At 66.5% G+C, this 15,244-nt stretch overlaps 1 protein-coding gene across 8 annotated transcripts; it reads right to left on the minus strand.

The window, feature by feature from the left end:
• Window positions 1-2,970: 2,970 nt before the first annotated feature.
• SHROOM4 (shroom family member 4) lies at window positions 2,971-15,133 on the minus strand. 8 transcript variants are annotated; one of them, XM_064670383.1, is made up of 10 exons: window positions 14,902-15,133; window positions 11,506-11,657; window positions 10,252-10,383; window positions 7,775-9,761; window positions 7,494-7,555; window positions 6,492-7,088; window positions 5,809-6,231; window positions 5,538-5,748; window positions 4,724-4,996; window positions 2,971-4,645 (listed from the first exon to the last, which is right to left on the minus strand). In XM_064670383.1, the coding sequence occupies exons 1-10, from the start codon at window positions 15,025-15,027 to the stop codon at window positions 4,376-4,378; spliced, it is 4,233 nt and encodes a 1,410-aa protein (XP_064526453.1). In that variant the 5' UTR covers window positions 15,028-15,133; the 3' UTR covers window positions 2,971-4,375. The 8 variants fall into 8 exon arrangements, with proteins under 8 accessions (XP_064526453.1, XP_064526455.1, XP_064526456.1 ...); XM_064670385.1 differs by having other exon boundaries at window positions 5,538-5,727; window positions 7,775-9,719; window positions 14,902-15,131; XM_064670386.1 differs by lacking the exon at window positions 11,506-11,657 and having other exon boundaries at window positions 14,902-15,067.
• Window positions 15,134-15,244: the final 111 nt, after the last annotated feature.

Below are 15,244 nucleotides of genomic sequence, written 5' to 3' on the forward strand. Positions count from 1 at the left end.
GCCAGCACGTGCACAGGCATCATGGCTGTGCACATGTGTGTGCACCATCCATGCACAGGCAGGCACGTGCGTGGCTTCCATGCCCATGTGTGTGGTCACAGGCCACCACATGCCCAAGCCTGCACATGCCAGGCATGGGAAGGCACATGCACCACGTGCACATGGGCACGGGCAAGCACACACAGAGCCACTGTGTGTATATTTGTGAGCCCCTGACACGGGTGAGGGCAGGCACAAGGCTGGCACGAGTGGGCACGGACACCGTGGCCACCCTCATTTGTGTGCACGTGCCCACATGTGCACAGGCAGGCATGGGTGAGCATGTGCACAATTGCTGTGCAACCATATGGGCACATGGCAACACACGCATGGGCACATACAGGCACGGATGAGCACATGCATGGACACCTCCACACGCTTGTACACACACTTGCATGTGCATGGAAACGTGCTGGCAGCCTAGAAAGCCATCCATGTCCTGAGTGCATCCCCAGCAGCATGGGAAGCAGGATGAGGGAGGGAGTTCTCCCCCTCTGCTCTGGTGAGACCCCCAGGAGTGCTGGGTCCAGCTCTGGGGCCCCCAGCACAAGGAGGATGTGGAGCTGTTGGAGCAAGTTGGGAGGAGACCACAGAGATGCTCTGAGGGCTAGAACCTATCTACTATGGAGACAGGCTAAGAGAGCTGGGGTTGGTCAGCCTGGAGATGAGAAGGCTCTGGGGAAACCTTAGGACAGCATTTCAATATATTAAGGGGGCTCTGAAGAAAGAGAGAGTTTTCCCAGGGCCTGTCATGACAGGACAAGGGTCAAAGTGACCGATGGTGGGGTTGGTTGGACAGAAAGAGGAAATCCTTTACCATGAGGGTGGTGAGGCACTGACACAGGTTGCCTAGAGAAGCTGTGGCTGGCCCATCCCTGGAAATGTTCAAAGACAGGTTGGATGGGGCTTGGAGCATCCCTGGAAGATGTCCACTCCCCTCCCCAGAGCTGTGTTTGAATAGAACATGCTCTGGAGTGTGTGCTGGAGTGCACACACATGCACACACATGTAGGGGTGTGCTGCCAAACACCCCATGGGCAGGGAGAGAGGGTCTGGCATCACTTTCCACCCCATGATGTCCCATGGTCCCCCATTCTCATCTTACCCACTGCTGCTCTGGGCCCTCATGCTGGCAACCAGGCAGGCCTGGACAAGAGTCCTGCAGCCTCCCAAACCACAACCCACCCCTCTGCTGGGCCATGCCCAGAGGCAGGGAGGGCTCCCTTGTCCCTGCCCGATGCATGGCTTTGCCCTTTGGGCTCCAATGAGCAGCAAGGACAAGGGGGCATACTGTGGGGTTTGGACCTCCATGTTCTGGGACTCCCCATCTCCCACATGGGGCTGGGGTCTCTCACTGAAGCATCACTATCTGCCGTATCCTCATCCTTCCCCACCTCCTGGTCCCTCAGGACAAAGTGTGTGGGATACAGCAGGACAGAGCCAGGACCTGTAAAATGGAGAGATCATAGTGATGGGGAGAGAGACTCCAGGGCCAGAGGCTACCCCACCTTTGTGGGTTCTGTTTTCACCTATGCTATGACAGGCCTACCATCCTGCAGCTCCCCTGGGGTCCCACACAGGGATCCACAGGCCCCCCAATCCCATGGCTGCAATCTAGCACTGAGGGCCTCCATACCCAGAGCCTGGCCATGCCACCATGCCCTGGGCCCACAGTCCTGCCTGGCAGCAGCAGGACCTGCACGGAGGGGCAAGGGGGTCTTATATGAGGCTGTGGGGCACAGCCCCATGCCTTCATGAACCCCCCTCCCTATGCCTGCGGTTATCTGTGTGCATGGGCTGGCACAAGTGGCCCTGCCCACTCACACTTACGTCCACGTTCACCCACACATGCGTTTGCTCACCTGCGTGTGCACACCCACCCGTGTGCATACGTTCACTTATGCACAGTGTATATACGGGGACACGTTCCCGTGTGTGTGTGTGTGTGTGTGTTCACCTGCATGTGCAGTCACTCACCAGTGCTTGTGCCGGGGCTGAGCCCCCCTCTGTGCCCTGCGCACATGCGCTCACACGCATGGCACATGCATATCTGCTCGCATGTGCGTGTGCATGCTCAGCTGTGTGTGCTCACAGGCGTGTGCCCACCCGTGTGCTCTGATACGCGTGTGCCCGTACGCCCCGCGCAGCCGCGTGCTTGCACTCCGCATGCTTTCAGCCGAGCACCGACGCGCTCCCGTGTGCGTGCACACACGTACCCTGCTGTGCGCTCGCCCACACTCACACCCACACTCACCCTGTGCTCACACTCCCGTTCACATTCGCGCTCACGCTGGAGCATCCCCGGGGTCCCGCGCCAGCCCCTGTGCGCGCGCCCGTCGCCGCGCGCGCCCGCGCACACCTCCGCTCCCGCACCCACCTGCGCGCGGGCACGCGCGCGCGCGCGCTCACCGGCGCCGCCCAGCGGCCGCCGCCGCGCCCGGGGCCGTGCGGGACCGCGCGGGGCAGGGGCTGCCCGGACCCCGCCGAGCGACCGGCGGGCAGGCTGAGACCCAGGGCAAGGCACCGGGCAGCACCGCCCTGCCGCCAGCCGGGGCGCCCCGCAGCCCGCCCGGCGCTGCGACATCCCCCAGCGGACACGGCCACCGCCCCCTCCCACAAAAGGTCAGGCTGCGATGCCGTGGCTGAGTGCCAGGGACACCGCGACATCCGCCACTCGAGTGCGGTGCCCCTTCCACGTGCTCCTGGGGAGTGGTCCAGGCACTGCCCCCTGCTCCAGCCCAGCCTGGAAGCACTGGGTGCAGAGGGCTCCCTGCCCACAGCTGCATTCCAGGTGCCCCCTGTGACCCTCTGTAACCCCATTCGGGTCCCAAGAGCTTGCCAAGGCTTGGCTCACCCCAGTTGGAGTAATTGTCCGCCCCCTTCCCCGGTGCCACTTGCCAGGACACAGGGATAAACCACACGAGACAGAGCTGGGACAGATGTGCAGCTCCTGCTGCTGCTTTAGTGTGAGGCACAACGGCACGCAGCAATGCACGGGCACCAGCAGCTCCCCCAGCAGAGGGCCCTGGGGAGGGCTGCTGATTCCCACCCCGAGAGCAGTATGGCACCCAGTGGGCGCAGTCTTTGGTCCTAGCAATGATCCTGGGGGCAGCTGAGATGGAGGGAATGTTGGCGACCCCACTCCTGCCAGGCACCATCCCAAGGTACAGCCTGGCAGCTGTGGGCTGTAGTGTTCAACAGGCTGAGCGGGGCAAACAGGGAGGGGCAGCCACACAAGGGGGCTGCTGCAGGGGCAGGAGGGCAAGGAGGAGTGGGTGCTGCCTGCACCCTGGGCCTGGGCTGTCCAGCTATGGGACCACCAGGGGGGCTGGAGACCACCCTGCCCTCTCAAATCACTTTACCCCCTGCCCCAAGCTGCTGCTGGTTGCATGAAACCCCTGTGCAAAATCAGTAGCAAGGCACCTGCCCAGCCTATGGAGACAGATGAACAGTGGAGGGGCTGATATATAAGTGCTATTTGGGGCTGTTGCAGCAAAGAGGAGGGGACAAGTACCCCGGTTCGTCCTTAATGTGTTTTTTCCTCTATTAATCACTTCTGGTGTTGGGCCAGAAGCTGCAGGTGAGGGCTGGATGAGACCTGCTGGTTCCCATGCCCACAGCGTGGGTGATAGGGGGTAACCACAGGCCACAGTCTACTGGTCCCAGAACCCCATGCCCTGGCAGGGCACCATCCCGGGGGCACCCACTGCAGTGTTCCCCAGGAGAGGGGTACACAGCACCCACTGGCACCCACTGTGGCCCCCCCGTGGTGCCTCAGCCAGCAGGGAGCGGGTTAAGAACCCGCTGGCCAGGGCCATTGTTTCAGATACAATGGAGAGGAAGAGGATGCCGGGGCTGAAATTCCTTCAGCTCCCACCGGACAGATGGACAGAGCTGGACAAATAGACAGGACAGAGGGCAAGCATGCTTTAACCCTTTCAGGCACTGCATGGATATGCCCCAAGGCAGCTGGGGGGGTGTTTAAGGCATGTGGTGCAGCACCGAATGCAGGACAGGTGCTGGTGTCCAGGACGAGGTGGAAGGACCCCCATCAGCACAGAAAGAGCTCTGAGGGTGATGGCAGCATCCATCCATTTGGTCCAGCTGAGCCACAGGATGCTGGGTGGCCACAGAGTCCATGACAGCTCTTTGGCAAAACACCCCCTGTCCGCATCTGGACTGGCAGCCCCTCCCCTGCTTGGTAAACCAGAGAAATAAATAAAAGGCAGGGGCTGGACAGATGGACAGACATTGGGAGAGCCCATGAGGGGCTGGATCTGCTTTGGCAGCAAGCTGGGGCCACAGCCAGGGTCCCAGAGGGAGGCTGGGTAGGGGGTTAGCAGCCCTTGGAGGCCTGGCCAAGGCTCTCGCGCAGGCACCGGAGCTGCTCCTGGCCCAGCTTGATCTTCTCCTCCAGCTCCCGCTGCTCAGCAATGAGGGCTGACTTCATCTTGACGAAGTGCTGGTAGTCCTGGAGGTGCTCGGCGGGCAGGTACCGCGCCACCATGGCACCCACCGCCTCCTCCCGCCGCCCCACGTGCTCCTTCAGCTCCTTGGCATCCTCCAGCTGCGCCACCAGCAGCCGCCGCTTCTCCCGCAGGGCCAGCTGTGGGCGAGACGGGCGGCGTCGGCAGGGTGTCCCACACCCCAAGGCCTCGCAGGTGCCTCCCTGCCCCATGCCCACCTTGTCCTCGGCGGGGGCGTGTGGCCCCAGGCTGCCCAGGGCAGCCTCCACCCGGGCCAGGCGCCCCGAGAGGGAGAGCAGGAGGTTGACCACCTTGTCCAGGTCACCCAAGAAGAGGCGGTACTTGTCGAACTCCCCTGGGGTGCAGAGGGCTTGCAGGCGGGCAGACACGTCGTCGCCCAGCGCCCCGTTGGCGCTGATGTCCTCCTGCAGCCCCCGCTGTGCCTCCTGCAGCACCGCCAGCTTGCGGCTCAGGCTCTCGATCAGCTGCAGCTGCCAGAGCAAAAGGGTCAGGGGCGACTGGGGCCACCCCCCATGGGACTGGGGGACTGGCACAGGGGTGTAGGGGCACTGTGCTGAGCCCCACAGAACACAAGAACCTGGCGGTATCCCTGGTTCCCATGAGCTACTGGCAATGCCCCCAGTCCCCACAAGCATCTGGCAATTTCTCAGACCCCATGAGCAGCCAAGGGATGCCCCTGGATGATGTGGGCATCTGGGAATGTCCCAGTCCCTGCAAGCACTGAGCATCTAGAGATGTCCGTGCTCCCCATGAGCATCTGGTGACACTCCCAGGCCCCGCAAGCACCTGACAACAGCCCTGGTCCTCGCATGCATCTGGCAATGTCCCAGCCCCTATGAGCATGCAGCAATGTCCCTGGTCCCCATGAGCACCTAGTGATGCCCTCAGTTCCTGTGAGCCATCAGTGATGCCCCAATCCCTGTGAAAATCCCGCAATGCCCCCAGTGCCCATGAGCACCTGGTGAGGGCAGTGGGGAACCCCGAGGGTGTTGGCCTGAGCAGTCCCTGTACCTTCTTTTCTACCAGCTCCTGGTCCACTTCCTCCTCATCATCATCCTCTGAGCTCCCCTCTACTACCTCTGGCAGCGCTGTCACCTTGCTGAGTGGCTCAGCTTTGCCTGCTGCTGCAGTGTAGTGCACCGGGAAGGAGCTGGAGCTGGCAACACTCCCAGGGGGTGCCGAGATGGGCTCAAAGCCTTGCCTGGGGGGGCAGGGGTCAGTGCTGGGGGTGGCAGGGTGCAGCCTGCCCTCCACACAGCATCCAGTGCCACATCAGCCCTACCTGTCCTGTGCCAGGGCCTCCAGGTGCCAGTCCTGCTGGAGACGCTCCCGCCAGGCCTGTCGCTCCCCTGCCACCAGCAGCTCACCGATCACCTCAGTGGTGGTACCAAAGGGGGCCAAAGGGGCATGGACATTGGCCAGGGAGTGGTCCCTGACTGCCATATTCCACAGCAGTTCCTCTGAGTCCACGTGGCGGGGCTGGGGCCGGCTGCCCTGGCAGCTCACCCCCTCCGCTGCCCCAGGACTGGGCTTGAGTGCCTCTGGCACAGCTGGGCTGGGGCCACCAGGCAGGGGTGGGGAGCACTCACCCACCCCACAGGGACCAGCACAGCCCCGCTCCAGGTTCCGGATGAGCCTTTGGGGCTGCTCCTCCATCTCCCAGGGCTTCTTTGCCTTTGGCCGCTTCTCCCCAGCCCCTGCCACCCTGTCAGCACCCCCCAGGGGCACGTCAGCCTCCCTGCCCATCCCTGTCCTGGGGACAGGAATGGGCAGGAGGGCTGTGGCCGCTCCAGGCAAAGAGGTCAGGGACACCCCCCACCCCAAACAAACCCCAGACTGTGCCCCAAGGGATAGATTAGGATGCTCTGATGCAGGGTACAAGGGGCCACGTGACCGCAAAAGCCCACCTGTGTTAAGGCTGTACCTGCAGCCCCACTCCCACCCCCACGCCACGGCAGCACTTGCCTGCAAATCTCGGCGTTGCCAACATCGGGCCCAGGAGTCCTGCGAAGTGATCCGGGGGGCTCAGGACGGGGCCAGGCGCCTGGTGGAGCAGGGGGGCGAGCAGCATGCCCCCAGGACCGGCCCCCCTGCTCCCCAGTGAGGCTCTGTGACCGCTCACGCACCACATCAGCAATGCTGCGGGGCGGCACCGGGGCGGCAAAGGCAGAGCCGTGCCCAGCACCATCGGGCGGGTGCTGGGATGCCCGGCGCTGCCGGTACTTCTCCCAGTTGGGGGGAGGTGGGCGGGGAGGCGGGGGGCCCTTCTTTTTGGGGATGCGGGGTTGGTCCAGCTTAGCACGGAAGAGGTCCTTCCGTTCGCGGCCCCGGGGACTGGCAGGTTCCAGGTTGAGGTGGCTCTCGGAGAAGGCTCTGCCCCGCAGCGGGCGGTGCAGCGGGTCCGGGGGGCTCTCAGGCGTGCGGGCCAGGCGGTCACTATCCCACGAGAGGTCGTGCGTGGATGTGGCCCGGTAGCAGGGTGGCCACTCCGGCTCGGCGCTCTCAAAGCAGGTGTGGAAGGGGCCAAGCCTTTGGAAGCCCATTTGGTAGTGGGAGAGCTCACTGGGGAGAGAAGGAGACACCCGTCCCCCCACACACTGTCACCTCCCGGCAGCTCATGCCCACCCCTGCCTCATTTTCCCCAGCTGGAGTCACCCAGCCCTGGTGGTGGGGGAAGTCCACGCTCTCCTGCTGGGCAGAACCCCCTGGAGATGCCCCCAGACCTCTGGGGACGGGCAAGGAGGGACCCTCCTTGCTGTGGATGCCTCCTCATGCCCCCTGTCCCTGTGTGCCCAAGGTGGCACATGCTCCTCTTTCACAGGCACCATGTTGAAATGGACAAGCATTACAGGAAACGCTTTGTATATCCCCAACCAAAATCATGGCAGTCCCCACCTCTCCCTGGTGAAGGTCCCCAGCGAGTGGCACACACACATCCCAGCACTCCAGTACCTGGCATGGGCTCACCTGACAGACTGGCTGACTTTCCTGGTTATCGCAGGTGGCTCCCACTCATCCTGAGGAAATTCCTGTGTGGGGGAAGGAAAGGGAGTGTGAAAGAGGGGTCTACATCCCCCTTCCCAGCAACCCTGTCCCATCCCATCCCCATTCAGGCGCAGAAGGCATGCAGTGGGTCTGCAGGGCCAACATGGGCACAGTACTCCGCACCCCAACCCAAGGTCACACTCCAGGAGTGCAGGGGGTTGCCAGTGCTTCTCCCCAGCACAGTCCCGGGTGGAGTTACTCACCGGGGCGAAAGCTCTCTGGGGGGACCACGCGTCGCTCTCCTCTCGCCCAGGACGGGGGGCCGGGCAGCAGCAGTCGGGGCAGCGCACCCAGGGCTGGGGGTGGCAGCGGCAGGGATGACCGCGAGGCAGCAGCGGTGGGCACGGGTCCCCTCCGCAGTAGCGGCAGGGCTCGGGGCGCAGGGGAACCCCATAGGGGTAGGAAAAGCCCCGTGCATAATCCAGCTCCCCCGGCCTCCCCAGCGGCTTGTAGCAGGGGGGCTGCTCCCGGCAGCACTCAGCGTAGGGGCCGGCAGAGCCAGGACGGCTGGGGGACGGGGAGCTGTAAGGCTGGTCAACGGAGAGGCGGCGGACGTCCCGGTGCTCGGGGCCATGGGGCTGGAAGGCACCGGGATCGCCCACTGGGGGCTTGCTGTGCTGGGGCGGTGCCGGCCGGCTGCTCTCCTCAAAGAACCGGCGGCGGTCGGCAAAGGGCAGGAGGACGGCCTCGTCGCTGCCCTGTGGTGGGGAGCTGCGGGTCACCGGGCCCTGGTTGTAGCCCTCCAGCTCACCGGGGGTGGGTGAGTGCTGCGGCTGCAGCTTGCGCTCCGGGGACCAGCGCCAGCGGCCCCTGGCTGTTGGCACCGCCCGCTCGGGGGATGGGGGCCCTTTGGGAGCCGGCAGCGGGTCAGGAGTGGGGATACCCCGGTCCCCCGAGCGGCCAGCGTTCCTGCCGTCCTCGCTCGGCGCAGGGCTGAGACGCTCAGCCAGGGTGGGGGGTCCCTCTGCTGGCACGCTGCTCTCAGGGGGCTCCTCCGTCTCCTCCACCGGCTCCTCGCCAGGCGGGGGGGCACCGGGACCCCGGCTCTTCTGCAGCTGGGCCTTGCGCCGCTGGATCTCGTTGCGCAGGCTGGTGGCGAAGCGGTCGCTGCGGCGGCGCATCTGAGCAGAGCGGTGGGGAGGACCCCCGGCCCGCCGGGCCCCTGCCCGGCTCTCCTCCTCCGCCGGCCCCTCAGTGCTGAGCGCCGGGCTGGCCCCCCGGCCGTCCTGCCCGCAGGCTCGCTGAGGCTCGGGGCAGCAGTGGCAGGGCGGCGGGCGGCAGCAAGGCTCTGGGCAGAGCGGGGGGTCCTGGGTAGCCCCTGTGGTTCCCCCCCGGCTGCCCTCAGGGTGCAGTGGGGACAAGGTCCAGCGGTGCCCATCGGGGGCTGGCGAGGCTCGCTCGCTGCTGGAGCCCACCTGGAGGGAGCAGAGCTGGGAGGCCAGCAGCTGCTCGGGAGCACTGTGCCGATGTGGCACGTGGCCCTTGAGAGGGGACAGCAATGGGTTGTCACCTGCTGTCGTGGCATCCAGCACTCGGTGGTGCATGCTGCCATCCAGATACAGCCGGTCATCAGACTCCATGCTCTCCCCCAGGAGCGGCTCAGCTGGGCACTGGTCCGGGTGGGAGCTCAACATGTAATACTGGTCAGCAGAGAGACGGTCCTTTGTGGGGTACGATGCCAGCGTCCTCCCACCCACCGCCTCCCCATCCCGCTGGCAGAGGAAGGTGTCGGAGATCCACCGGCCCTTGGCATGCAGCATGTCCGCTGACACTGACGCCCGGTGCCTGTCCCCTCTGCTGCCCGGGGCTGCCCGCAGGCTGTCCCTCCTGACAGGGGGCTGGGGAGGCACAGGCGCCCGCCAGGCCTCGGGGTGCCGGCTGGCAGATGGCTCAGCCCCTGTGGTCAGGTAGCGCCCGTCAGGGGCCTTGTAGGGGCCTTGAAAACTGGAGTCAGTGGACACGGCCTCTTCAGGGCGGAGGGAGAGGGCGCAGTCAGAGGCGATGGAGCTGGCAGAGAAGGAGCTATAGGCCGAGTCCCGCTTGCTGTGGTACATGCCCTGGTCAACGGGTGAGGGGTCTCCTTCATAGTAGGCCTGGCCAGGGTGGTCCAGGCTCTCCATGCTCCCGATGGAGCTGCTCCGGTCGGTGCTGCAGTGCCGGGACAGCGGGTTCCACTGCAGGGACAGCTCACTGCTGCCCGGCCCCATGCCAGCATTAGGGGTGTCTGCCACCCCCTGCCCAGCTCCGCGGAGATCCCACCCCCGCACACATACACCCTCCCCGGGACAAGTGGGCACAGAGCAGTGCAGCCCCAACCTGCTCTTCACCACTGGGTTTGGGGGCAGCACCAAGATTGCCTCAGCACTGGTAGGGGGAGCAGGCACAGGGAACACAGGGTGTGCCTGACTTCAGCCACTCGGGACCTCCCAGCTCTGGCAGCAGGGGCAATGGGACTAAGCAGCTCCTGGCCAGCTCCGACAGAGCCACCACCCCTTCCTGCCGGGAGCTGGGAGTAAACAGGCAGGGGAAAGGGCAGCGCACTGGAAGGATGAGGGGGGATGCCCGACAGTTGTGTGGGGCAGGCATGTGAGCATATACCCCACACCCCCCACCCTGACCCAAGCGGGTGCCCCATGTGCCCCCCCCCTTGCGCAGTCTCATGAATGCCCCAGGGTCTCACCTGACATCACACCCTGAGGGCCATGAGAGGCTGAAGGCATCAGCAGGGCAGTGCATGGTGGGGGCGTCGGGGCGGCTTTCGGCGAGTTTGGCCACGTGCCAGGAATGGGGGCGGAGGACGGGCACACTCCTCCTGCCAAGAGCAACAGTGGGAAAGGACAAGAATGGGGAGGAAGCCAGGCTGAGGAACCGGGGCTGAAGTCACTTCCTACGGGGCTTCCTGTCCCCCCAGACCAGCGCCTGCCCAAGGGGGACAGTGGTGAGGAGGGTCCAGCCCTGCCAGCACCTGGCAGTGGGCAGGGGGATCCCACGGTTCACCCCACTGGCCAGAGTCCCCTGCCTGCAGCATCCCTGTTGCCAGCATCAACAGGGGACCGAGGACGTGGCCCCTGCGCAGCCCACAGGCAACACCCCAGGCAGGGCAAACGTCCCTGCCGGGACTGGACCAGCTCCGCCAAGGGACCCTGAGGCCACATCTGTGTCTCCACCACAAGCCTGACCCTCCCCCCTTGTTCCTCGGTCCCTCAGCATCCCCAGCAAGCACCGGCCACATCTTGTCTCCGGGGAGGAGGGGGGGTGTCCCGTGCTGGGCCCCATCCCAACCCCTGGCAGCCGTGGGGTTCTCCAGTCCCCACGCCACATGCAGGCAGCGGTGTCCAATGCCACCACACAGGCACGTGGCCAGAAGCCACCTCCGTAACCCCCCAAGTGCCGAGTGCTGCCCCAGCATCCACTGACTAGGCAAGGAGGGTGGCAAGGACAAGCTGCCGAGTCAGTGCAGGGACTTCCCTTCCCAGAGCCCCCAAACTCACCATGGACGATGCTGAGCCCCAGCACAGCCCCGTGGTACCCCTGCCCAGTGGGCAGTGCCGCTGGAGCTGGAGTCAGTCAGGATGCAGCCAGGGAATGGATGCAGATTGGGGGTGGGGGGGAAGACTGCAAGGCCCAGCCCTGCCTCTCCTTCCTTTCCCAGGCAGGCAGGCAGGAGGCAGACAGGAAGGGAGAGGAGCGGCCACGCTTGAGGATACCGCCCAGCAAGGGGGTGGCGAGCCCGCCGCACTGCCCCGGCTCCTCTGGCTGGGGAACCCCCACCCACCCAGAGTGCTGGCAGCCACAGGGGGACTGACCCCCATCCCATCCCAGCAAGGGGCACCTCCAGGCTGGAGGCATGGGCACCTCCAGGCTCCTGTCAGCCCCCTGGGCAGGTGAAGCCCCGCTGGCCCTCCCTGTGTCCCTCCCCCGCAGCGCTGCCAACCTGCGAACGATCATCTTCAGGGTGCGGTAGGAGCCCTTGATGAGGATCAGGGCCTCCTGGCGGGACCCGTACAGAGGTGTCCCGCTGATGTTCACCAGCTCGTCACCCGGCTGCAGCCGGCGGGACAGTGCAGCCTTGCCCCCATCCTCCACCTGGGCAACAGAGAGGGGCGTCAGGGGGGGCACGGCCCCCAGAACATCCCAGGGGACGTGCTGCTGCCACGGGGTGCTGGGGGAGAAAGAGGCTTCGGAAAGGGGCAGTTGCCTGAACCCCAGGCACCACAGAAGGAACTGAGCGCGCCGGGCTCCCCCCCTTCTCTGGTCACATGAATTTCTGAGCAAGGAAAGGACATTGGGGAGGGGGGAGAAAGAAAAATGTCCCATCCCAGCAGATTCCCCCGCGGGTGCAGGCAGCACAAGGGCCCTTTGTCCGGCGTGGATGCCAGCCCCCTGCCGCTGCTTCCAGCCCCCTGTCGGGCCTGCCTGGGCACCCGTGGTGATTTCAATGCCCAAAGCATGCCATCATGCCCTATGTGCCCATGGGAGACAACTAGCAGGGGAAGCACTGAACCCTGGAACATGCCTACCCATCCCTGACACCCATGGCCAAAATGAGCCTGGTACCCCGTACTGCTGCAGCTTGGAGGACACAAGGCTACGGTGCTGCCAGCATGTGGGACCCCAGCCCACCCCCTCTGCCCCAGCAGGTAGGTGCAGTGTGGGCAGTCCCGGGATGAGCAGTGCCCAGCAGGTGCAGCCAGAGTGCCCATTGCCAGCAGGACCTGGGGTGCCCCATGCCCCCTTGCCTGGTGTGGATGTGGCCAGCCACTACAGCCACCCACAGAACAGAGTTAATCCGGCCCCATGCTGGTGTTCCTGCACTCGTGGGCTCCTTACCCTGCCCAGCTGCTCCCAGGCTCAGCCAAGGCACAAGCTCTGCTCACAGTGTCTGCAGCACCAGCCTGGGCAGCAGTCAGGCCCCAGCAACAGGGAGCACCCATGACTTCCTAGCAGGTCAGTCACTGCGCACATGCCTTTGGGCACCCCTTTCCAGCCCTGGTGCCGGCCAGGTCTCAGGGGCCACCCCACTGCCCCTGGACAAGATGGCACCTTGGGAAGCAGGCAGCAGCAGCAAGGCCTCCTGCCCATTCCAGCAGTGCCCCATGGCCCTGCCTGGCACAGCTATGCCCAGCACCCCACAGCTCTCCCCTTTTTTCAGGGACCTGGGCACTGCCATGCCATGGCCAGGCTAGGCACAGCCCAATGTGTCTGCCTGTGCAGGCACGCTGCCCTCCCACCCAGATACCAGCCACAGTGCTGCCTTCCTGGCAGGGGACTCTGGCTGCCTGCAAGGGCTCCCAATCCCACCATGCAGTCAGTGAAGCACCTGAGTTTACCCCCTGCCATGCTGCTGCCTGCCACTGGGCACTGGCAGAGCAGGCAGGACAGACTGCACCTTCACCCCAGTCCTCTGCCCAGCCATGTGCCCACCCAGCCCTGCCTGCCATGGCCACAGGGCTGAGTCAGACACGAAGGCTGTCCCCCCTACTGCAGGACACCACCAGGGCTGCACCCACGTCTGGGCCATCACATGCACCAGGACGGACATGGCTCAGCCCTGGCATCACTCCCCAGGAGCTAAATCTGGCACAAACAGCCCCTTGTTCTGCCTTCACCACCAGTGAGCTCAGCACTGCCAGCCAAACCTGGAATGGGACAGCCCTGGACACTTCCCGAACACCACCCCTGGTGTTCACTCTGGCCCCTAATGGTGGGCACCAGATGGCTCACAGCAATATCTGCCTGCCCCAGGAGAAACTTGTCTTAGGAATCACAGCCAGAGCAATGCCAGAGCTGTGCACACCCTGCCCCACACCAACCTCCCTTCTTGTCCCCGACGTGCTCAAGGGGACCCTGTGCCAGAGAGCTCTCGCAGCCCCATAGAGGGCCTGGAGCCCATGGGAGCCCCGCCGTGGGACTCTGCCACAGGAAGGGATCCGGCCCGGAGTGGGAGTTTGGAACGGCCAAACTGTGTCACCGAGTGCGGGGACGCCCTTCCCCTTTCCGGCGCGGGGCCCGGGCCCCCCGCGCAGCAGGCGGGGGCTGCCCCCTCCCCGCACACACCTCGGCCGGCCACAGCGGCGGAGCAGTGGCCCCGGGGGACCCTCCCCTGAATGCACAGAGCGTTGGAACAAGCCCCCTTTGTCTGCCGAGCACACGCGGCGGCGGCGCGGCCGGAGGAGCGCGGGGGCCGGCACCCCGCGGCCCGCAAGGACCACCCCCCCCCTTCTCAGCAGCGGTGGGGAACATCCCCTGGCCCTCCCATCCCCTCCTCCAGCAGCTAGCGAACCCGCGGGGACCCACCGTCCCGAGGAGCCCGGCAGCCGGTCGGGGCGCGGGCAGCTGCCCCCTCCGCCCCCGGCTCTCGCCCGCCGGCGGTGCCACCCCAGGGCGCAGGGCTGGGACCGGAGCCACTTTTCCAGCTCCCCCAGCCAGACCGCGCTGCCCGCGTCCCGCCGAGGGCGTGGGGCGGCCCGGGGGCGCAACCAGCCCGGCTCGGGGCAGGGAGCAGCCCCGGGGCCGCCAGCCCGGCCCGCCGCACCCCGGCCCGGCAGGATGGTGGCACCGGGCGGGCAGGCGGCCAAACCGCCCGGCGACAGGGGCCCGTCCGGGCACCGCGGAGAGGCGGCTGCTGGGGCTTCCCCGGCCGCTGCCCGCCTCCCTGCCGGTCTCGCCGCAGGGCGATGCGGCCGGCGGGGGCAGGGAATCGGTGACCCCCTGTGCGGCGAGACACCGCGGCCGTGGGGGTCACCCTCACCCCGCACTCCCAGCTGCAGTCGGGCCCCGCACCCCGGCGTCCGCCCCGTCCTGGGCAAGGTCCTGCCCCTGCGTTCCAGGGGTGCCCGGGGCGCGACGGGACGGACTTCGGACCCCCACACCGTGGCCCTCAACGTCCCCGTAGAGCCCGGTCCCGGGGGCGCCCGGGGGCGCAGCACCGACGGGTGGGTACACGAAGTGGGGCTGACCTCTCCCGGCTACGCCCCGCGGGACGGCACCGGCGAGGACGGGGGGGGTGCCGCGGGGGCCGGCCCCGACGCCAGCCCAACGGATGTGCCAGAGGAATTTCTTCCTGCCGCCGGGCCCGGGCTGTCCCTCCGCCCCCCTCGCTCCCGCTCTCCCCCCGCGGCTCTGAGCGGCGGGTCGCGGGGCTCGTGGGTGCGGAGTGGCCGCCCCCGCCCCGGCGCGCCGGGACACGCGACTCCGCGCCCGGGGCTCCCCGCACCTCCCGACGCCGCCGCGCCCCGGGTGTCCCCCCTCCCGCGCCCCGCCACGGGCGGGAGGCCCGTGTCGGGGGGATGCCGCGGAGCCCACGCGGGACGGCGCCGGCGGTGCCTACCTTGGAGACGATGAGGGGCTCGCCGTGCTCCAGCCCGCCGCGCAGCGTGAAGCCCCAGGGCGCGCCCCCCTGCAGCTGCACATGCACGTACTGGGGGGCGCCGGGCCGGCCTTCGGCCCGCTCCATGGCGGCTACAAACTACAGCCCCATCCCATCCCGGCCCGGCCCGGCCCGGCCCCGCGCCGCGGAGGAAATGACACCCCCGCCCGCCCGGGCTGAGCGGCGCGGGGCGAGTGCGGGGCGGGGCCGACCCGCACCGGGGCTGCTCCGCCGCCGCCAATAAGGCGCGGAGGGACGGCGGCGGCCGGCCCTGCTCGGCACGGCATTGCCATGACATGGCTTG

This window comes from Pseudopipra pipra, chromosome 13, assembly GCF_036250125.1.
Source record: "Pseudopipra pipra isolate bDixPip1 chromosome 13, bDixPip1.hap1, whole genome shotgun sequence".
NCBI classification, from domain to species: Eukaryota; Metazoa; Chordata; class Aves; order Passeriformes; family Pipridae; genus Pseudopipra; species Pseudopipra pipra.